This window comes from Gracilinanus agilis, chromosome 3, assembly GCF_016433145.1.
Source record: "Gracilinanus agilis isolate LMUSP501 chromosome 3, AgileGrace, whole genome shotgun sequence".
NCBI lineage: Eukaryota > Metazoa > Chordata > Mammalia > Didelphimorphia > Didelphidae > Gracilinanus > Gracilinanus agilis.
Genome location: NC_058132.1, coordinates 417,932,218 through 417,956,765, shown reverse-complemented (window position 1 = coordinate 417,956,765; position 24,548 = coordinate 417,932,218). Strand labels below are relative to the sequence as shown.

At 35.0% G+C, this 24,548-nt stretch overlaps 1 protein-coding gene across 4 annotated transcripts in view; it reads left to right on the top strand.

Moving 5' to 3' along the window:
• Positions 1 to 24,548, top strand: part of LOC123242484 (amyloid beta precursor protein) — a 174,294-nt gene that overhangs the window by 130,804 nt on the left and 18,942 nt on the right. For all 4 annotated transcript variants that reach the window (XM_044670276.1, XM_044670275.1, XM_044670274.1 and 1 more), the window contains 6 exons: positions 1,714 to 1,847; positions 5,507 to 5,581; positions 6,261 to 6,419; positions 12,309 to 12,437; positions 13,359 to 13,458; positions 22,604 to 22,825. In XM_044670276.1, the coding sequence (XP_044526211.1) occupies positions 1,714 to 1,847; positions 5,507 to 5,581; positions 6,261 to 6,419; positions 12,309 to 12,437; positions 13,359 to 13,458; positions 22,604 to 22,825 (819 nt within the window). The remainder of the gene's footprint in view (positions 1 to 1,713; positions 1,848 to 5,506; positions 5,582 to 6,260; positions 6,420 to 12,308; positions 12,438 to 13,358; positions 13,459 to 22,603; positions 22,826 to 24,548) is intronic.

The following is a 24,548-nucleotide window of genomic DNA, read 5'->3' as shown; positions in this document are numbered from 1 at the left end:
TGGTCTCTACTGGGTTTCAAGTTTCCTTTCTTACAGGCCTATCTCCTCATTTCTCCCTGAACTTTCTTCCTTTCCTTTACATGGTTGGATTCAATTCTACACAATATGTATAGTGAATGCTATGCTTGAATGCAATATACAAAAGGCTGCTAGTAGCACAGTGGGTCTCAGCCTGTGGCCTAGAGTCAGGAAGGTTGGAATTCAAATCTGACCCTGAAAAAGTCACTTACCCACTGTCCACTTCAATTTCCTCAGTTGTAAAATAAGGATAATACCAGCACTTATATCCCAGGCTTATGAAGCACTTATAGATAGCCACTTGCATTTGGGATTTAAATTCCTTTCATTTCTTTATCCATTTAAAAATGTAGACTGATTATCTCTTAAATTTTACAATTCTTATAAAAACATTTTGTTATTACAAAAATGTGTTTAATGACTTTTCTGAAAAATTTTTTCTTAACCTTGTGAATGCCAATTATCTTAAAAAGAAATTTAGTCTAAAATGGCCTTTTAATTTAGTTTTGATTTTACTTTAGTTCATTTTACATCATGCAGTGTTTGAGGTTTGGGTGTTTCTACAAATATATAAAGTGTAATGTTGATATTAAGGTGGTTTAATTCTGAGGCACAAAAAGCAAATATAATGAATCATATTATGATAATTATAAACTTTCCATCTGATGTTATATTTGATGACCTGTCATAATGAGAGGACTTCAGTCCCTTGGGCCTCCTATTCATAGAATCACACAGACAGAAACAGACACTTGGTACTTTTCCCTGTTACCTGTGTTAGGAGGATTAGACTGGCCACTTTTTGAATGGATGAACTCTTGATCTACTTCAGGGGCCTTAAGTCATTTTCTTTCTGCTGCTAGTTAACATTAGACCATCCCACCAGTTTATGGTCCAAATAAAGAAACATCCCCTACCCAAACTTCTCCCAGGCCTCATATCAATAAGGGACTCCAAGAACTTTACCAGCACATCTGATTACCTATGTCCCCTCCCATACCTGGTGCCAGTAATCTGTTCTCAACCAAAACTGTTTATAAAGTATATAATCTTACCTCTTGGTTCTTGATTGAGCATGTCTCTACCAACTTTCTAAAAAATCTTGAACCCAGGTATTTACTTTAGCCCAAGCCATGAGGCCAAATAAAACATATGAATATGGAAAATCTTTCTGACACAAGAATCATACATGCTTCAAGACCAACTAGAATTATTCCATATGTGTATTTTTCCTTTAAATTATTTTAAATATTATTGTAATAAGAGTTGTAAATCCAATCATTTCAAAGATATTCTTTATCTCAGCACTAACAAGGGATGAAATAATTGTTATTGAGATGAAAAATCTGTGTTGTACTATACTTTTTTTTTTAACCCTTGCCTTCTGTCTTGGAATCAATTCTAAGTATTTGCTCCAAGGTAGAAGAAGTAAAGGCTAGGCAATGGGGGTTAAGTGACTTGCCCAGGGTCACGCAGCTAGGAAGTATCTGAGGCCAGATTTGAACCTAGGACCTCCCATTTTGTAGGCCTGGCTCTCAATCCCCTGAGCCACTTAGTTGCCCCCCCCCCCAGATATACTTTTTAAACAGTTTTACAGTGATAGTAAATTTATTTATTATCTGGATGTACTATCATCAAATGTTTTTTTTTTTTTATTTCTCCTCCCTGCAAATCTCCTTCCCTTTTACCTTCCAGTCCCCACTACAGCAGCTAGCACCCCTGATGCTGTGGACAAGTATCTCGAGACACCTGGTGATGAGAATGAACATGCCCATTTCCAGAAAGCCAAAGAGAGGCTTGAAGCCAAGCACCGAGAAAGAATGTCCCAGGTAATCTAGACTGATTTTTATGTTTGCAAAGTCATAGAATGCTAGTAATAAACTACATTTGTCATGACCCGAGATTTTCAGCAGTGCTCCTAATTTTTTTTTTTTTTTTCAATTTTAAACCCTTAACTTCTGTGTATTGACTTATAGGTGGAAGAGTGGTAAGGGTAGGCAATGGGGGTCAAGTGACTTGCTCAGGGTCACACAGCTGGGAAGTGTCTGAGGCCGGATTTGAACCTAGGACCTCCTGTCTCTAGGCCTGGCTCTCAATCCACTGAGCTACCCAGCTGCCCCAGTGCTCCTAATTTTTAACAAAACATCTCATGGGAGTCTAGGATTTCTCTCTAGACCACTAATGAACTTTAACTCTAAAAGGTACAATTTTATCTAATGAATATGCTCAATAATCTGATTTTTTTACCCATCATCCAAATTTGCCATATATTCTTATAACATGTATTACCAGGATTATGTAGCATAGTGTCTAGAGGCTAGATCTGGAATAAGGATCTGGAATAAGGAACAACGAAAGCTCTATTATAATGACTGAAAGTGATTTGGTATTGGGATACTGTAAGAACATGTTGAATATTCCTATGAAATGTTATGACTTTGCCAGAGGAAATACACACATGTATGTATGTGTATAAATGTGTGTATGCATGTATATTTTCCATGTGGTATGCAGAAAAACTGTGATATCTGTACTACATAGAAAGCTGACGTTGGAATTAGGAACTAGAAAGGCTTGAATTCAAGTCCTGCCTCTGACATATACAGTCTTGTAGCCATGACAAATAACTTCATCTCTCAGTGCTCTAGGTGGGGCAGAGAAGGTGACTACATATCCAGAGAGACACACATGTGTGTGTGTTTTAGTTATTTCTCTATAAAGATGTTCATATATGTAATATGTTATATATTAAATTTTTATTTATATGTAAATGTAATATGTGCATGTGTGTGTATAAGCTACAGAGAACATACTGACCTGAATTGCTAGAGGAGTTTAACACACACACACACACACACACACACACACACACACACACACACACACACACACACACAGATCTAGTTGTAGCCTCTGCCCTACCTCAATTTCCTCAACTGTAAAATAGAGATGTTAATAGCACCTATTTTCCAAGGTTGTTATGAGGATAAAATGAAGTAATATTTGTAAGTCACTTTGCAAATCTTAATAAACTATGTACATGTTAGCTATTATAAATTATATATGTACATTTATATGCAACTCATAAATTAATTTTAGAAATATTATCATGACTATGTATATACCATGATGTATACATGAATATTAAATGCTTTCCCTCCACCCATTATTTAAGGCTTCCTTTATTTCAGCAATATTAGGGTTTATAGTTTTCTTCATCTAGTATTTCAAATGTGTTCAAAACTCAGGTTTAGAGGGATATTTTGCCATTGTTATTAGAAATGTTTTCTTGATCCTGTTTGCTAGTAAATGAGAATACAAAATATTTTTGTGTTAATTGAAGAATTTATTTTTTATCTCTTTATTTTTTTTGAGATAATTAGATTTTTCTAGTTACATTATTATGTTATCTGCCCATAATCCCATTTTAGCCTCTTCATTTCCATTGTTAATTATAACATGAATCATAGATCTACATTTGGAAAACAACATTAGGAGTCATCTAGTACAGCCCCTTTCCAGAAAACTGAAATTTAAGGAGGCATAGCAGGGAAGCCTCAAAGTTACATAAAGCCTAGAATTTAACCATGAGCTTCTCAAGTTAATAAGCATTTTATTAAGTGCCTACTTTATGCTAAGCACTGTGTGAAGTGCTGGAATCATATGACTCTAATCCCAGTTTTCTTTCATCCCAGTTGAACTTGGATGCAAGACTGAAGAGTTAGGATTTAGGTCAGTAGGTGACATAAGATTTTTAAAATTATTATTAGAGGATTGTTGTTATGGTAGTGATAACTTTTTTTTTTTAACTTATCTTCTGCTTTAGATATTAGTTCCAAGATAGAAGAGTCATACAGGCTAGGCAGTGGGAGTTAAATGACTTGCCTAAGGTCACACAGCTAGGAAGTGTCTTGAGAACAGATTTGAACAACCCAGGATTTCCTATCTCCAAGTCTCACTCTATCCACTGAGCCACCTAACTGCCCTAGTAGCCATACTTTAGGTCAGGGATTATTTTAATAATTGTATTTCACTATAATTGTTAGCCTTTGTATTTTATTTTATGTATTTAAAAACATTCCAAGAAGGGGTCTGTAGTCATTGCCAGACTGCCAAAGGAGTCCATGACACAAAAAGTTGAGAACCCCCTGCTTGATCTATGCACAAGGGAAGAATGTGTGAACCAAACAAAAGATAGAGAGCCTTATGAGAAATAAAATGGACCATTTTATCATCATTGTTTATTATTATATATCATTTATTATATAATTATTAAATTAAATGAACAAAACCAGTATAGCGAAGATTAGAAGGAAAGTAGAAAACTGGGGCAAATTTTCTATAGCATGTTTCTTGAATAAAGGCTTCATTTCCCAAATACCTGGAGATCTGAGTGAGGTTCATGTGTATCACTATACAACATGTCATCCATTATTGTTGTTATCAGATACTGATTCCATTTTATGAATGAAGAAACTGTGGCTCTGGTTAAGAGACAGTAGAGTGAGAAAGCTGAGGATAGAAGTAAAATATAATTAATAGAGCAAGGTCTTTACAAAAGCAGGAAGAGATGGGATGGAATAAAAGAGTAATCCATTACCCTTTAAAAGGAGAAAGGGCACTTTTCTTCGAGATAATAGAGAAGAAAGAAAGGATTGATGGTGATAATAAAGAGAGGAGATGGAAGTTTAAATGACATTTTTCTCAATAAAATCCCAGGAGCATAGTTGTCTTCAGAGAATGAGGAGTATGGGGCAAGAGTGGAGAGCTTCAGTGGAAAAAGTTTGAAATAATGCTATTCAGTAGGGACCTAGGAAGAGGTGAATAGAAAGATTGCCAAGCACCAATGAAGGATCTACTGAAATTAGTTACCATTCATTTTAATAGTGAACCAAGTCAGAGAATTCCCTCTTAAAGGATATCTTCTCTGTATATACTTGGTAGATACCTAATTACTTACATGTTACCTACCCCACTAAAATAGACATTCCTTGTCAGAGTTTGTTTTTGTATCTCCTTCTCTCAGCATAGTACCTGCTGTATAATATATGCTTAATAAATGCTTTTTTAAATTGATCGTTTGTTTCTACTTCAATTGAAAATTCTGGCATCAAAATTAAATAATTTCAATTGTAGTTTAAAACATTTATTGGAGAAGATCAGCATGCTTTCCCATAGGGTATGCTGAACTCCTAAAGTGTTCCTTTCACTATATTTTATCTGATTTTTTTTAATAACTGTTAACATTTATAGTTACTGCATGATTAGCAGATCACCTACACTAAAACTAAAAAGAAGTTAAAAATAATTCAAGACTAGGACAAAATATAATTCCCTTATATTATGTAATAGAATTTGATATCCATTTAAGTATAGTACTTTTTAGAAGGACAATCCAAAATATAAGGAAAACATGGGAACTGGTGTTACTACTTTTGTGGCGAAACAAATTATTCTCAATTCAGAAACCATTTTTTAAAATATGCAGGTCATGAGGGAATGGGAAGAGGCAGAACATCAAGCAAAGGACCTGCCCAAAGCTGATAAGAAAGCAGTTATCCAGGTAATGCCACATGAATTACCAATGAAACAAAATATCAGAACAAAAAGTAAATAATTATCATCAATGATACTAGCTTAGTTGTTGTAAAAAAGTTGATTCATTTTGGCTACTTAAATGATTACAAATTGCCATTGAAATTATTTATAACCTTAGTTTTTTATATTGCCATCAGTTGTCAACATTGCGACCATCCCATTTGCTTGCATAATTCATCATTTTGCCCCTCAGATTTCCTTTCTGTAATGTAGATATAGTGGAAACACATATGCTCTGGCCCATCTATATATTAATTATATTCATTATCAGTTTTTCACCTATATATTAATGGTCATTTAGTTAACTTCTGTTAACAGAGTCAAGATAAGATGCTTTCAAAATATGTGTTTCTATTTGATACCATTTGATTTTTTTTAAAAGAACAGTTTAAACTCAAATTTAAGCTTTTTCCCAGGTTAAAGCAAATCCGCTAAACCCAATATTCTTATATAAAATCAATAAAATATTGATTCAGTATGGTAACATAGTTTTCAGGGTATTTTCAGACATATAAAAAAATTATTAGTAACTCATAGGTTCCTTTGAGAAAAAGTTTTAATTACTTGAAGAAAGTTATTTCACATATCCCCTTACTTTCTGTCTTCTATCATTGACATATGTCTATATATGTTCCCTCTGCAAGCATTTCCAGGAGAAAGTGGAATCATTAGAACAAGAAGCTGCAAATGAGAGGCAACAATTGGTAGAGACACACATGGCCAGAGTTGAGGCTATGCTTAATGACCGTCGTCGTATGGCTCTGGAGAACTACATCACAGCCCTTCAGGCAGTTCCTCCACGGGTATGGCTAAATTATTTCTCATTTTGCTTTTGATTTAAAATTTCTACAAAAAGAAGAGGAAACATAACAGATCTTTCGAAAATTCCTATTTCCATGTGATGCTTTGAAAGGATTTAAATGATCGTCATGCCTCAGAAGCTTCCCTGAGCCTCTTCATTATACTAGGAGGGAAAGAGTGAATCTTCACTAACACCCTTGAGAGGCAGTAATAGTGTAATAGAAAGAATTATGGATTTGGTATCAAAAGACATAAGTTTATAAATAGATTTTCAGGAGGTTTATGGCCTCATACAGATCATTTATCCTCCGGGCCTCACCTTACATACCATACTTAAAATAATAGAACATGAAACATTTTATGGGTCTACTGAACAGGCATTTCATTTTCAATTCATCCGCATGGTTGTGCTCTCACTCAAAGTTCCTATCTTCTGGTCACACAGCCAGGCTCATTCTCCTGGCAGCAGTCATCTTCTCCAAGAAGTACTGTGATAGCTTCAGGAAACATTCTATGGGGAGCTAACACTAACTGAAAAATCCCTAAACTCCTGAAATGGCCATTGGAATCAAAAAGTCTCTATTTTAGGATTCCTCTTCATTGACTTATGCTTAGGGAAAAACCATCAAGCAGAAGAGGCTCATAGGACTTTGAGACCCAGTTTCAGCTTCACCTAGACTAGCAGGTGTTTTTGCTGTCAGTCACCTTCTCTTCAGGCTCATACTCTTTCACAGGATGTCCAGAGTTGCACTTTCATTAGAAAGGCAGAAGAACAAACCCTGGCTTTCCATTGTAGGTGCTTGCTTCTCAGGTATCAGTCATCTTTTACATCGCTCTCTGTTATGGAGTGGAGGGGTTGATACGTGGGGACTGGCCAGAATCCTCAAGTTCCACATGCTTTCAAGCACTAGAAAGGGGCCAGAGAGAAGAGTCAGTACTTTCTTTGTTTCCTAGAATGGGTCTTACAGGCCCATCCCCAAGTTTCCTTGGGGTAGGTTCCAATACAATTTAAACTTTTCTCCCTTTCTCCCCCTACCCAGCTACACAAGGGATCTTGTATGATTTCTACTATATGTATCAGAGACTGACTTTTGGAGAAGAATCCTTTAAGGCAATATTTTGCTCTGCAAAATCCAATTTTTGAAACAGTCAGCAAGAGTAAACATAGAAGCATCTTATTATTTTTGATCAAATGAGATAATATATTGAGTGTTTTGCAAACCTTTAGGGACTATATAAATCATAAAACTGTTATTAAAAGCTCTTCATCTTTCAATCAGTTATATAAAGATGCAAAAGCCTTCATGTCCCCTTAAAATACCCTGTCACGATATCTATATCCTTAATGCATATTTAGATTATTCTCATTTTATTTTTTGAATAATGTTATATTTTTCCCCCAATTATCTATTTAAAAAATTAGCATTTTTAAAAATTTTGAGTTCCAAATTCTCCCCCTCTCTTCCCTCCATCTCTGAAATGGTATACAGTTTGATAAAGATTTTACATGTACAATTCTCTATTAGACATTTTATGGAGATCTCAAACCAAAAAAAATGAAGAAGTGAAATATATCTTTTGTGTTGCATTCAGACTCCTTTCCAATCTTTCTCCAGAGGATGATGATATTTGTCATCATTAGTCTTTGAGATTGTTCTTCTTTTTTTTTTTAAACCCTTATCTTCCGTCTTGGAGTCAATACTATGTATTGGCTCCAAGGCAGAAGAGTGGTAAGGGTAGGCAATGAGGGTCAAGTGACTTGCCCAGGGTCACACAGCCAGGAAGTGTCTGAGGTCAGATTTGAACCTAGGACCTCCCGTCTCTAGGCCTGGTTCTCCACTGAGCTACCCAGCTGCCCCCGAGATTGTTATTCTTATTTTGTTAAAAATTTTATATAGCTAGGAAAGTAGGCACCTAGTTTGGTAGTTATTCATATTCACCTTTTTATGGTGAAACTTATGCCTTCTTTTTTATGCTTTTGGCATCTTGTCTTCAGGTAACTTAAGAACTGATCTCCCAGCACCTTCAAATACATATCAACTCCTACACATACATGTCTGTTTATACTTGGTCTGGTCCCCATATGTGACCACTTCCTATTTTTCTCTTGAGTACCTTTTCTTTCTCTTATAAGCACATCTAAGAGTATACATCTCTGAATCATGTAATAAACAAATACCTTAATTGATGTAAACTTTGGTTTACATGTCTTTCTATTTAGCAAATAATTTAAGTGTTTACTGACTACTGGTTTATAGCAATTAAAATATTGTATGAAATTATGCTAATCAGTGTTAATAATTTTTTCCTCAATAACTTGTACAAATAGTTCAGGTTCAAATTGTTTTAAATTTTACAAATACTTTCTATTTTTCATTTTTACTCTTCTAGCCTTTTATTAATTTTTTGTTTCAACAAGTAGTTTAAACTTTCAAGTTTAGCTGATTGAAGAATGATTCCAACATTAGGCATTTCCCGTTTGTCAAAATACCAGCTTCATTTTTGTGGTATTATTCAGGCCTTATACTTAATTTATTAACAAAGAATTCCTGGTATATAGTTGTGTTACTTCTACTTAGTACTCCACTCTTTAGCCTCTCTCCTTATTACTGTAACATATTGCCAAGATAGTGCTTTTGCATTGAATGCACTGAGAATCAAAATAAATACTGATTTAATTTGGTGACTACTAACAAAGTCTCTATAAGATTCTTCTTCATGTTCTGTAAGAGACGTTGATAAAACTATGGTTATTTTATTACTGGTGTTTCCTTTGGCCTAATGTCCAAATGTTGTCCCATTACATTATATTTTTTTTGTTGACTCTGGATGCTAAAATAAAATGATCTTTAATTGCTTCTCCAGGAGGCTCTTAGAGCCATCTTTCCATCTAACTGCAACTCCCTTGTCTTCTGCTTTCATATATGATAAAATTTAAAAATTTATAAGATTCACTTCTTTTTGGTTTCCATCATTGATCATTTAGCCAGGTTCATGTATTTATGCTACTGAGAACCACAACTTAATATTTATAGGTAGTCTAGAAACTATACGATGCTTCTCCCTCCTCCTCCCCCCTTTTTTTTTTTCAGTTTGCCAACTTCACTATAGAATTAGAAGGGGCTCAGCCCCATTTTGTGGGGTTTGCCATAGCCAGAATTACTCACCAAGTAGCCAGTGTAAATACTCTATAATTAAATGAGCTTTTACTCTACTGATATAGCCTTTGAGAACCTAAAAGTACCTCAGGATCACAATGAGATATCTAATATAGTTCGGTTTTGTACACGTATATACACACATATATATGTAATAAACACATATTTTATACATATATAACACACATTCCATCATTATATATTATATGCTTATGTATTTTAATGCATATGTGCTGTTTATATTTATATAATATTAATTGTATATATAAAACAGCATGCTTTTTATCAAAGTAACATCTAGTCTCAAAAAAATACTAGTACCTTCCTTAAATTGTAATAAAAAATAAGCATTTATACTATACATATATTGAACTGATTTTTTTTTTAAGTCAATTATACATTTGCCCCCAATTACAAGGTCCATGTTCTGGCATGTTTCACTGACAGAAGCTACTTGTATAGGATTGTAGAATTTTTTTTTAAAGATTCTTTTCTTCAGAATGGAGAAAGTCTTTCATTTGGCTGTTATAACCAGTAAATGTCATTTCTTCAATTAAAATAGAAGGAAAATATCTATTTTGAGCAAGCTAAGCAGTACATTTTATAGTTTTTAAAATAAAGGCTATATACTATAATACAGGAGCCATTGGACAATATTAAATTGCAAACTTCCTGGTATCTTACTTTTTTCTCTGCAAGTTTTAAAATCTGAAAAGAGCATATTTGAGTTTCAACCATAATTACTACATTGTCCAACTTGCTGCATTCATCTGGGTCAGAAAGGAATATTATCATTGCCTCTTCATAAAAAAAAATTCATATCCATTTTTAACCATCTCTACATCTGGACTCTACATTTAGATCCAAGTAAGTAGCTTATGGAGAAATTTTGCAAATACTTTGGTACCAAATGGGAAGGATATGCATCTATTATTTTTACCCCAACCAAATACAGTTTTGTGATCTGTTACATATACACTTTCATGAGAATGGGATATTTTCTCTTCCCCAATGACTACATTTAAAGGAATCTGTAAAGATTTTTCATAGTTCAATATTGTATCTTCTTATACATTCATCATAAAATCCATAAATTCTATTAATGCCAGCACATTCATGGTTCCTTCTAAGAAGGAAAAGAAAATCTGTGTTATTTTGTAGACCTGTAAAAGGTAGATAGTTTCAAAGACTGCTTCTCTCATCCACATAGTCTCTAAGAAATAGGTCTTCGTTTTCTGTTGGGAAACTACCATATTCAAAAAAATTAAGCAAGTTGTATTATTGACCATGAACATTACCACACATTTTAAGTAATATCAAATGTTTTTTTAAATGACAGGCCAAGAAAAAATTCCTTTGATTTTAAATAGTCCCTTGTTTTCATTCTCTGGTAGTTGGAAATTTGCATCTGGCTTTGACCCTCTCACTTCTAGAAATTTGTTGTCTGACACTCTTGTCTATATCTGTGATCACATCACTGGCCACCTCCCCAACTCCTCTGCCAGGCTGCTTCTGGACTCAGCTGACCTCCATGCTCCTTAGCAAGAAGCAGCAATGGCAGTGGCAGTGGAGGAAACAGGGCAGTCTTTACTGCTGTCTCCCTCCTCCTTGTCTCCTTGCCTCCCACCCAGTCTTCCTTTGCTTTTTAACTCTCCCTCCTCTCCTCCAATATAGTTTTTAATTTTTAGTGACAATTTACCTCACAGGCCCTTTGGGTTTTCACATTCCTGAGACTAGTCTTTCAGAGCAAGTCATGTTTTTTAATTTGTGACCTGTGCCCCTTCTGTACATAAATTTTTAAAATCTAGATTCATTTGAGATTTCATTATTAATCTCTTCAGACAATCTTTTTTCTTTCCTTACTATAGTTACATCTTTTCTTGGGACTTTCCTCAGTCTGAGTCTCCTTCTCTATGATGCCAGTAGAGCCAAGGACTCTATTCAGTATCTCCTATCTTGGCTACAGCTCAGTTCTCCCCTTGTTACATGTTTTCTGCAACTTCTTAAATCCAGATATTCAGAATCTCTTCTTTCAAGATTCTAAGACATATTTTTATACAAAATTATTTTGGATTAAGAGTCTTGCACAAGGATTGTGATTTATTCTTTGCTTCCAAGAGATACACAGGCCCTTTTCATACCTACTTCCAATTATTCAATTCAATCAAAAAGTGTTTTCATCCAGCTAAATAGAATGGTTTCAATCCTACCTTTATACTAGTAACTTTTGAGAGAATAATTTTAGCAAAGTGTTGGTACTAGAAAAGAGAAGTAATTATGCCTTAGAAAAAGTGGGAAATAAAAGATTTTTAGAATATGCGAGAAGAAAAATTATCTAGATGTAACATTTTGATAATATAAGTGGGACTAAACCAAGTTCTTAGACTTTATAGAACATACTAGTAGCTGACAAGACCTGCATGATTACTCAGACAACCTGCCTGAAATTTGTAGGAAAATTAATTAGCAACTCATAAACTTATAGACTAATAGATGATGAACTGAATTAATTAATAGGTCTGTTAACCTGTTCACCACCACCATTATTCATCATGCTTTCAAATTTAAATCAGTAAATAATTTTTAAGTTCATACATAAGGAGTTCTGATTACATGGTCCACTATTGAAAAAGATTTAGATGTTCCAATAGCAATAGAAACACTCATTTATCACCCCCCAAAAAAAGATTATTCTCATAGATTGAAAAAATATTTTCCATTTTCATTCTGTAGCCACGTCATGTATTCAACATGCTGAAGAAATATGTACGTGCTGAACAGAAAGACAGACAGCATACCTTAAAGCATTTTGAACATGTTCGTATGGTGGATCCAAAGAAAGCTGCCCAGATCAGATCTCAGGTAAATAATAAAGGCGATAATATTTCAATTATATAGCAAATATTAAGAATTTGTAGTATTTGTCTTACTGATATGTATATGTTGAGAAAGTATCACTTTTAAATAATAGTAGCAAAAGAGTTGGTTTCATGCATTTAATGGCATATTAAGTTTCAGAACCTGAAAATTCTCCATTGACATTTACAATTAATTCTCTTGAAAATTTGGCCAAGACTTTTATATCTCATAGTAGTTTCTGAAATCCCCTTGCAGGACTTTTTACATATTCTAGCTTAAAGAAACAATGAAGAGTCATCATAAATTTACTATTACTGATTCTTGTCATCTTTTATAAAATTATGAGAAACAGATGAAAAATATTCTTAAGTAGCCATAGCCTCCAAAATTGTACAAATAAAAGTTTTATACAATCATAACTTATATTTCAGTCTATTAATCATCATACCTTTTTAAAAAGTTATTAAATCTTAATAAATGTATATTTTAAACATACCAGGTTCTTGGAATTTAACATGTATTTAGCTTTTAAATGTTACCTTTTCTAGAATAAAAGAATCTTTAAATATCTAGTTTCAGGCAACTTGTAAAAACAAAATATGATCCATCATATTTTAAAATCTGGAAAAGAGATTTTTGGCCTCACTGTTTTTCTAGTCCCCAAACTGTAGAATTTTGGTAGAGAAAGGATCTTTCTAACTGGCTGTGTTTTAACAAGTTTGTGGTATACTAGAAAATAGAATGTCTTGAAGCAGAGCAATAGTAGGGAACAAAAAAAAAAAAGATGAGAAATACAAATAGCCTTTCAAAGGAAAAAGTTCCATATGTAATCAGTTCCATATCTTTTAAATTGTTTTTACTCATAATGACTAGTAAGAGAAAAAACTACTTTTGGTTTATCTTAAGCTTCCATCTTTGGTGTAGGTCATGACACACTTGCGTGTGATTTATGAAAGGATGAACCAGTCTCTCTCCCTGCTCTACAATGTGCCAGCAGTAGCCGAGGAGATTCAGGATGAAGTTGGTAAGCTAACCAACTTGAAGCTTTTTGCCCTTTTGCTTTGTAAACTCTTCCTCCTTTCTGCTTCTTCCTTCCAAGAAAAAAATGAATAAATTTCTGGAGGGAAATAGTGTCATCTTTTTACAGTTCTAGTAGGAGCGGATATAGTGTGCTGGTGGCAAATACAAATGTATGTAATAATTATATAATAATAGGATTCTCCTATTCATTTTTAACAAGTTTTTTATTAATAACTTCTTTTTAACATCATCAGTTTTCTTTATTTCTTTTTTTTTAAAAAACTCTGCCTTTGGTCTTAGTAAACAGAAGAATAGCTGGGGCTAGGCAATCAGGATTAAGTGACTTGCTGGGGTCATACAGCTAGGAGGTATCTGAGGCCAGATTTGAACCCATGTCTTCCTGACTCCGTTCCTGGAACTATATCTACTGTGCCATCTAGCTGCCCCCATCTCATCAGTTTTCCCTGATATCCCTCCCTTGCCACTCTGAGAAAGCTATCCAATATGACAACTAGTATTTTTTAAAGACAAAATAAAGAAAAAAATCAACACAACTGATAAATACATTGAAAAAGTTCAAAAACATGTACAAAATGCACCAGCTGTGACACTCCCACCTCTACAAAGGGAGGAGTTGGGGATATTCTCTCATATCTCTTCATTGAAGTCATATTCAATCTTTATAATTTTAATATGTTCACTTTGGGTTTCTGATGTGTAGTTATTCTTTCCATTTATATTGCTGGATTCAATGTGTATATTTTTTCTTGACTCTGCTTACTTTATACCAGTTCGTGTAGATCTTTCCATATGTCTATCACATACATCATTACTTACTGCACAGTCATATTCCATTACATTCATGTTCCACATTTTAATTTAGCCATTTCCCATTTGATGGGCATTTGCTTTGTTTCTAATTCTTTGCTATCACAAAAAAATGCTGTCAATATTTTGGTGAATGTGGAAGGACATTCTTCTTGCCAACTCCAAGCTTTCTTGTGGTATAATCCTAGTGATGGAATTGTGAATGTTTAAAGAATATGAGCATTTTAGTCCCTTGATTTGTATAGTTCCTATTTTAGAAAATTATCTGCGTATTTCCAAATAGCTTGCCAAAGTTGCTAGTATTAGTTCACAGCTCCACTAACAATGTATTAATGCAACATCCAACAATTCCTCCAATGTTGACTATTGTCATTTTTTGTCACATTTGCCAGTTTAGACCATGAAGTAAAAACTCAAGGTTCTTTTGATCTTCATTTCTCCTATCATTTAGTGATTTGGGTGCATTCTTTATGTGATTATAGTAATTTGGATACCAAACCATTATCAGAGAAATTTGATACAAAGATTTTTGCCCATTCAGCTACTTTTCCTCTTATCCTAGGTGCATTAATTTTGTCTGTGCAAAGCCTTTAAAATTTAATGTATTCAAAGTTATCTATTTTATCCTATGTAATTGGCTCTACCTCTTGTTTAAGAACTTCTGAGGCCTAGAAGCAAGAAACATCTATATCTTCTGTCACCTTGCTTTCAAATGAAATGTACAAAAGTGTCTGAAAAAACCTAGTTATACAGTTGAGAACATTTTGGTAGTTTTATTAATAAGACTGCAGGAGCCGTGTAAAGTGTCTTCTAAAACATGAAGCTCTCTGCAGTTCTGAGCTATAATTAAGACTGTGATTTTTGGAGATTTCATTTCCCACTTAAAGGGTCATGATTTACATTCTTTGAAATATTTGCTTTCATATAATTCCTTTTGTCCTTGATACTGCCAGTGAACAAGATTTATGATATTTACCTTTTGTCCCCATGAAGATATTATTTAGTAAATTAGCAGTTGCCAAATGAATGCCCTATTGAAGTCTGAGTGTTCTCTACTTGTCAGTAATAAGAATACCTAACAAAAAGGATATGTATACCCATTAAAATATCTGTGCTGTTTAATAATAAATAAAAATAAAGTCTGTTTTATTACCAAAAAATAGATACATACTCAGAGATATATGATCTACTTCCTTACAAATTTTAATAGTATATTTAATATTATAGTCTTTTAAAAATGTATTGTGAAATATGGTATAAGGTCTAAGCCCAATTTCTGCCATATGGCTTTCCATTTTTCCCATATGTTTTTATCAAATAAGGAATTCTTTCCTAAATAACATGATTTCTAGTTTGTCAAACACCAAATTATTCAGTTCTGTTTTTTCTGATTACCTCAACTAGTCTGTTCTGTTGATCTAGCTCTCTGTTTTTTAACCAACACCAGATGGTTTTGATAACTTTGGTTGTTGCTCAGTCATTTCGGTTGTGTCCAACTGTTTGTCCCATTTTGGGGCCTTCTTAGCAAAGATACTGGGGTGGTTTGCCATTTCCTTTCCCAGCACATTTTATAGATGAGGAAACTGAGGCAGATATGGCTAAGTGTCTTTTCCAGGATCACACAACTAGGAAGTGTCTGAGGCAAGATTTTAACTCTGGAAGATATCTTCCTGACTCCAATCCTGGAACTCTATTCACTATGCCATCGATCTGCCCTAACTGGTTGTCTTAGGAGAATTTGAATATTCCTTGCTCCTCAATAACACTTCCATATTCTCCCCTTTAACACCGTCACTCAATATCATCTCCTATATGATGTACACGTGACCAAATCTATCACTCAATTTAGATCCTTTAAAAACATTTAAAACATTAACCTATATATTTGTGTAGACTAGAGTCCCCTCATTTTTTGGTAATTCCTGTACCATTTATTTATTTACCATTTTCCATTCTCAAATTGTTTAAAATCCCTATTTCACATTGTATTTAGGTGAGTAAAAATGTTTAGTTTTGTTAGCATGTAATTGCATGTATTTAAAAAAAATAGCTTATTTCCTCGTAATAACCAAGCTTGGTTGCAAAGAAAAAAATAAAAGAAAGCATCTCCTTCAGCTTCTTTACAGAAATAGAGGACTACAAGTACAAAAACATGATGTGATATATGAGTTTTCCACAACTTATTTTTCCTCCTTTTAACAGGGATGGGGGAGGTAATAAAGGACAGCTCCCTGGAAGGAAAAGGAGGAAGGAGGTAGGGATACATGAGAGCTATAGATGATAAAAAACAAAAGTTATTATTTACTCATTTCAGTCACCTACTCCTCCACCCCACTTCATCTACACACAGAGATATTCACCTTGATCTTGCCATCACCTACAAGTGTTCTACTTATGTATTCAAAAATTCCTTAAATTTTTGTTAGATCATAATCTAATGTTATTCCACCTCTTACTGTGTCTTGCAATCCCTAATCTATTCATTGTCCTGTCTAAGACCTCTAGTTCCTCTACACTTTTCTTTGCTAGGCCATCACTCCTGCAGGAGCTACACTCTCCTCTCTGCAGTCCCTGACCTCCTTATCCTATCACCAGTCTTGCCCCGCCAAGCCCCTTCACCTTGGGTCACTCCCTCCTACTCAGATGCTTACTGGGTAAGACTGGAGAAAATCACACCACCGTGCTGATGAGTCCTTGACAAATTGATGTTACCTAATCTCAGCTGGGCCCTCACTGCCCCAAGGCAATATTTTTATACCTCCCTAATTGATTCACCATAGCAGATTTTCTTTTTTAACTCAATTTTATTTTATTTTTAATGCCTTCAATCTCTCTCACTTTCACACCCACAATTTCCCCTTTCCCCTTTGAGAAAGCAAGAGAAAGAAAACCCATTTCAGACATGGAGAGTCAGGCAAAAAAAGAAAATTCCCAAATCAGCCATGTTTGTTTGTGTCTATGTATTACATACATGTGCGCGCATATGTATGTCACTATCACTGTGTATGTAAGCATAAGCATGTAAACAAATGTATTTACACATATATACACATACATGAGATCCTTGTATGTAATAGTTATGTTCTATAAAGTCATTGTGAACAGTAAATTAGCAAATACTGAACCATTGCTTCTAAGGAAAATACAGGATTATATTCCTATGAACTTCTGGTCATAACATTTACTTTAATGCTTTCTGTAGCAGTCTTACATACAAATGGGCAAATTTCTTTTTCCTTTTGCTGGATGGTGTTTCCTTGTAGTTTAATTAACATTGAACTCAAGGCCAACAACACTATAATTTGTGCCTGAAGGAAGCCACCTTATCATAAAGCACATCACAGCCTTCTTGCACTTAGGAACACCTAGACAACACTTCAAGACAACACTTAGGGGGCATTTAAACAGCAAAATCCCCAACTAAAAAGCAAAAAAGTGTGGAAAATGTGGGACTAAATAGACTACCTAAAGGACACTTGTTTACAGATTGAAAACTGAAACAAAAAAGTAAAATATCTTTTGTTCAATCTCAGCTAGGAACATGTACATTGAGTGATTCAAATTTTTCACCACTGTGCACATCGGTGAATGATTATGAAAGCACTGCAAGTATTGATTTAAAATTTAGGTTGCAAGTAAATTTTAGCAAGTAGGTAAACTTACAAATCTAGCATCTGTGAATAATTAAGATCAACTGTATTTATACACATACATATAGATGTATATAAACATTTATATTTACATGCAGAGAAACAAGTAGAATGATATGCATGTATATGTGTTTGTGTATGTACACATAGCTACGCCTGACTACACATCTGTAGTGGGTTCTTTTTCTTGCTTCTTCAATGGAGATAGGAGGGTTGGAGGTGGTAAGGAGAGAATGTATGTGCATGGATAGAGAGATGAATGGAGATATAGATATATAGATTTCCCTTGATCTGTTCCTCTGGAACTGTGGTTAATCAATCAGAATTCTTAAATCTTTCAGAGTTGTTTCTCTTTATAATATTATTGTTGTGTGAATTTTTTTAAACTCTTACCTTCCATCTTGGACTCAATACTGTGTCTTGATTCTAAGGCAGAAGAACAGTTGGGGATAGGCAATGGGGAGTAGGGGTTAAGTAACTTGCCCAGAGTCACACAGCTAGGTGTGCAAATTATTCTGATTCTACGCAATCATGTTTGTTCCCAGCTTTCTCCAAAAGCTTTTTTTTTTACCTTCTTCCTTCCTTATTACACAATAAAATATTCCATCATACTCCTATTCTTAACTTGCTCCTCCATCCTCCATAGTTTCCCCTTCTTTACCACCACAAAAAGAGCTCAGGGCAAACCCCTATACCTGCATAAGTGATCCCATTCCATCCCATCTTCTACAACAGACTGCCTCCTTACTCATCACACTCTCATTTATCTGCATTATTCCCTCTTTATGCTGAGAATGCTTCTCTAGTGCCTAGAAAAACACTAATTTCTTTCTCATCCTCAAAAAAATCCTCATTTGATTCATCTATCCTGCATAGCCAACTTCCATCTCTCTCCCCTGCAACTCTAGACTCCTTAAGAACGCTGCCTGCAATAGGTTCCTCCCTGTCTTCTTCTCTCCTTTCTCAACTCTCTACTTTTATTATTCAGCTAAAACTGTTCTCTCCAAAATTACTACAGATCTCTTAATTGCCATATCTACTGGTCTCTTCTTAATCCTTCTTAACTTCTCTGCATCATTATACATTGTTGATCACCTTCCTTTCCTTGGTACCAATGCGGATAACTATGTCCATATAAGATAAATACACTCTCATAGCAAAGATTCTTAACTCATTTGGTAACATGGGCCCCCACAGGAGTCTGCTGAAGCCTATTGACCCTTTCTCAAAATAATGTCTTAAATTAATATATTAAAATAGGCTCACAAATCTATTGATTGCATTAAAATATTTTTATCAGAATTTTTTGAAAGTTCATCAGTCAGTATTAAGCACTTACTATGTGCTAGGCACTGTGCTGAGCACTGGAGTTCATGGATTTCAAGTGAAGAAACACTCTTTTAGAGGAAAAGAACTAGTACCAGAAGAGACCAGTAAGAACTTCCTATAGAAAAAGAGACTTAAACAGAATCTTGAAGGAAGCTAGGTGAGGAATACCATTTCAGGCATGGGAGAGAGCCAGTGCTCATTCACTGAACTAGGACATGAGTGTGCTGTGGGAAGAACAGCCAGTGAGACAGCATAGCCTCATGCAGAATGAGGGGAGGGATCAAGTATAAGAGCTATGGTGGCGAGCCTGTGGCACATGTGCCAGAGTGGGCACCAGGGGCTAGGCTGCTCCCCTTCCCCTCTCCACAGGTGCCTGGAGTTTGCCATCACTGCTACAAAAGAAGGCAAGAAGGGGCCAGATTAAGTAGGCCCTTAAATGACCAAGGATTTTTTTTTTATTTGATCTTTGTGAGGCAGCCAGTAGGGAGCCACTAGGAATGACCATGTTAGAGAGTTTGGTATGGTCCTATTTGTACTTTAGAAAGATCACTTTGGCAGCTGAGTAGAGAATGGATTAGAACAGGGAGACCAATTCTACATATGTTGCAGTAGTCTGAAGGTGAGGATTTGTGCCACAGTGGGGGATGGAGAGAAGGGTACATATTTGAGAAATGTAGTAAAAGCAGAAATGACAAGACTTGGCAACAAAGAAGAGAACAGGAATGTATGACAGATGTGAACGTGAAAACAAGAGCTGGCAACAAATTGGATGTAAGACGAAAATGCCAAGAGTCACAGCCCTCACCATGCTTGTGAATAAGGCCCAAAGGACAGTGTTTACCTATTAGTATATGCACAGATTTCCAGCTGCACAGATAATTGAGAGTTTTATTGGCACACTGTACTCGGCCCTAGGTCAGTCACTCTGGGCAGAAGGAAGCTGTCGAGAGATCACTGACCTGCTCCTCCAGCATGAGTGACTAGAATCAGGCCTGCCCCAAGCCTTCCTGTACTTGACTGATAGTGGCTGAGCATCCCTCAGTGGGCAGAGCCATGCATAGGGATGTTGCCTATGAGTAATTACAGGGCAGTTAGAGATGGAGGGTAGGCACTAGCAGTAGGGGAGAATTAGGAAAACTTTGTGTAGAAGCAGATACTTGAATAATGAATAAAGCAACAGACATATTATGTTACCAGTGACACAATAAACAAGATTGAGAGATCTCATCTCAAGTCAAAGTTCTGTGATCCTGTGAAATTATATTGAATCCAGAGATGAGTAATTTGTTTAGAATGGAATCTGAAACCGTGTCATACTGAGAATGTTGAAGACACTAAAGATCTTTGACCTATAGAGGAGAATAAAATAATCGGTAGACAGGATAATTATCCTCAAATGATCAAAAGGCTTCCTTAACCATAGAAGAATATTTTGTGTGGCAAAGTTCAGTATTAAGGGAATTCCAAAGAGTACCTCATGAGTTAGGTGGACCAGGCCAAAGGGAAAACAGAAAAGCTTAGATTTTTCAAAATATCATCATTGGTCTTTGAAGAGACTCTTGTTATAATTAAAATTGTCTTGAGAGTGATTTTTTTGGAAGTATATCAGTTTGTTGGTTATTTTATTTATTTATTGTTCAGTTTATTGGCTAGGCCAGCAGCATAACCAATAAAGTGGCATGAGTCAATGGCTCTCCCAAACTATCTGAGACAGGGAAGCTCATTCAGGCAGTTTTAGGAGCTCATTATTTGGCCCCTCCCTTGAGCATCTCAAGACATCTTTAATTGGCAGATAGCTTATTAAGGTAGTCCATCCAACTATCAACCCTTCCCCATTCCTTTGTCCCCTTCACTTATTAACCAAATTCTGTTAAAAGAAAAGGCATTCTTTGGAATTAGTAAGGACAAAGGAGATATAAAAAGCAGCGGATTGGATAGAATCTCTGATTCCTAACTCAGACAGAGAAATACACAGTAATTATAGGAATTGATTGGGGCCTTCCTAATCCACAGCTGCTATATGGGAATTAATGTAATATATGAAAAATAAATTCTCATACCAACCAGTATGTCTTCCCTTTTGTGAGAAAGTTGGTAGTCTATAGATGCAGAATGAGAAGTACATTATCAGACAAGGTCAATAGTTTATTTTGTTTTACTGTTTGTAATGCAAGGAGCTTGGGGGGAGAGGGGTTGTCAGGTGTTCCCTGGGAAGTGCTATGGATATATAACCTGCCCCCAGATACATCAATAAAACATTCTTTTAAAGGGACTGATGTAGATAGATAGGAATATCATAAGCAAACCTCCTTATAACAAGTTATTAGATAACTAATAATTAGAAAGTTCTTTCACCTATTGGTCCTAATTTTTGAGTCCCTCTGAATTTACACAATTAAAATTCAAGTTTATATCATACTTTACAGTTACAAAATGCTTTACACTGCATTGTATTTTTTATTTCCATAACAGCTTTGTGAAAAAACTAGCATAAATGTTATTTCTATTTTTTTTTTATTTTAAACCCTTAACTTCTGTGCATTCATAGGTGGAAGAGTGGTAAGGGTAGGCAAATGGGGGTCAAGTGACTTGCCCAGGGTCACACAGCTGGGAAGTGTCTGAGGCCGGATTTGAACCTAGGACCTCCTGTCTCTAGGCCTGGCTCTCAATCCACTGAGCTACTCAGCTGCCCCCTATTTCTATTTTTTAAGTTAAAGAAAACAAAGTCTGACAAGTTTAAGCGACTTAATACCTAATTTAGCTTGAAGTAGAGCCAAGTGTTAAAAATCAAGCCTTTAATGTTTATTAAATAAATGGCTCTATTTTCTTAGAGAAGCCATCAGTTCTTTCAGGCTTTGGGAGTATTGTCTTGTAAATTCTTGCTAGGCAGCTAGGTGTCACAGTGTCACATAGAGTTCTAGGCCTGAATACAGAAAGACCTGAATTTAAATCCAATTTCAGACATTAGCCCTGTGACCCTACGCAAGACACTTGATTTCTGCCACAGTTTTCTTGCCTATAAAAAAGATGCCACAGTAGTAGTACCTACCTCACAGGATCGTTGTGAGGAACAAAGTAAATAATATTTATAAAGCACTAAGTATAGTGCCTAGCACTGATAGCTTTATAAATGCTTGTTCTCTTCCCCCAGTTGCCTTAAAGAATTCATGCATATCTGTTTTCTACCTACTGTTTTCTCCATTACCAATAAATATGCAACCAGTCTCCAACTTATTCTTCTAAAAAATATATTTATTGAGAGGATCAACCAAATTGTACACCAAAATAGGAAATGACTTAATGCTTAATTACTAATCATTAGACATTGTTCTAATTGTACAGATGAGCTGCTTCAGAAAGAGCAAAACTACTCAGATGATGTCTTGGCCAACATGATCAGTGAGCCCAGAATTAGTTATGGAAATGATGCTCTCATGCCATCACTGACTGAAACTAAAACCACAGTGGAACTTCTTCCAGTGGATGGAGAATTCAGCCTAGATGATCTGCAGCCATGGCATCCTTTTGGTGTTGATTCTGTTCCAGCCAATACAGAAAATGAAGGTAAGATTTTCAGCAAAATAGAGATGTGTGTGCAAAATATACCCAAAGGGTAAACTTATATTTTTATGTTCTTTAATTTGTCATATTGATAGGAAAAAATTAGTGTCTGATCAGTTCTGTTTCCATGTCTTCTAAAATTAAAGCACCAGAACTACATGTTGGCATAAAGAATGTTTTGCTGATATAACATGCCATTTGAAGAAAAGTATTGGGAAAAATTCTAAGGTATCTGAGATCTGTGATGTGCAGTAATGGAAATGGAAGATGAAACAAGCAGACATAAACTTTTAGGCAATCTGCTGTTACATCTGTGTACGCCACATGTAACATTTGGGGCCCTTTAGGATTGGCACTGATCAGCCTACATGGTCCATATTGGCTCTTGTGTTGCCTTCCTTCGGCCTACAGAAAAGCAACTTGTCATTGTGTTAATTATCTAGCAATTATCTTTCTGCTTCGTGATTTAAGATGTTGACTATTTAATGACCCTTGTCATTAAATCATTACAGTTGAGAAGGAATATTAGAATATTCTTTATCTGATTTTAGTTTAAATTAGAATGACCCATTTCCCAAAATCACAGTTATTTGGGAGCATTTGCTTTTAGAAGTTTAGTTTCTTTAAAGCTTTATGAAGCTTAGAATTTAATTAATTTTACATTTTCATATGTAGACCTTTGGACGTATAGATTTTTTCGTTAAATTAAATATGACTAGCTCTTAATCTTTTCTGGCAAAACATTTCCTCCGCTTTTGAAGAAACACATCTACAGCATGATATCTACATTTACTAGCTGTTCTAAGCTTGCAAAAATACATCTCCTATCTTATAAACAAATGTCCACTTAGCTTCTATTCAGTCATTCAGCAAGCTCATGTTAAGTGCTTATTTCTTGCCAAGCATGTCCTTTGCTCTGGAGAGAGAAATCCCCGATCACAAGGAGTTTATATTTTAATATAGAACTCATATATATATGTAAATAGATACAAAATAAATATTTAAATTATACATGTATGAAAACATAAATGTGAAATAAAATTCCATTTAAAATAGCTTTCATTTCATGATTTTAATGAAGTGGGACAAATTTCATATTTTTACAATCATCTTATAGTCTTATTGATACTGCAAACACCAAAAGCAGAAATTAGTGTTTTTATATAACAAAAACAAGAAGTCAAAGAAATAAAAGTAATTTAATGTAGAAGTAAGGCTGTACTTTTTTTTTTTTAACTGGACCCGTGATTTCAGGAGAGGGATGCCAATAAGAGAAACAGCCTCAAATGGATAGAAATCTGAGACTCCTCTTTTGACCCCTTTTGTGATCCACACCTTTTCTTGTTAAAAAGTATTTGACGTTGTTGGAAAACTTTGGTTCCTAGCAAACCAGAAGTCAAGAGGTTAACATTCTCTCCTTTGGTCCGAAATACAACTGTTTTAGTTTCAAAAGTAGTTCAGACAGCGAAGGCCAAATCTAGACAAAACCTCCTTCAGTGGGGGCTATTTGCCCCTGAGAAAGTATTCCCAGACTTGGCTTGCTGATAATGGAGCAGCCAGAATTCAGGCTTGGCCTTGTTCTATTTTGAAGCCAATGAGATTTTTTGTGTTTTGATATGACATAATTTGTAATTTCTGTGCAACTGCGAAGTTCCTTTGTGCTTTCGTGTGTAATGGGTTTTGTATATATTATATAATAAAATCCCAAGCTCATTGCCAGAGATGC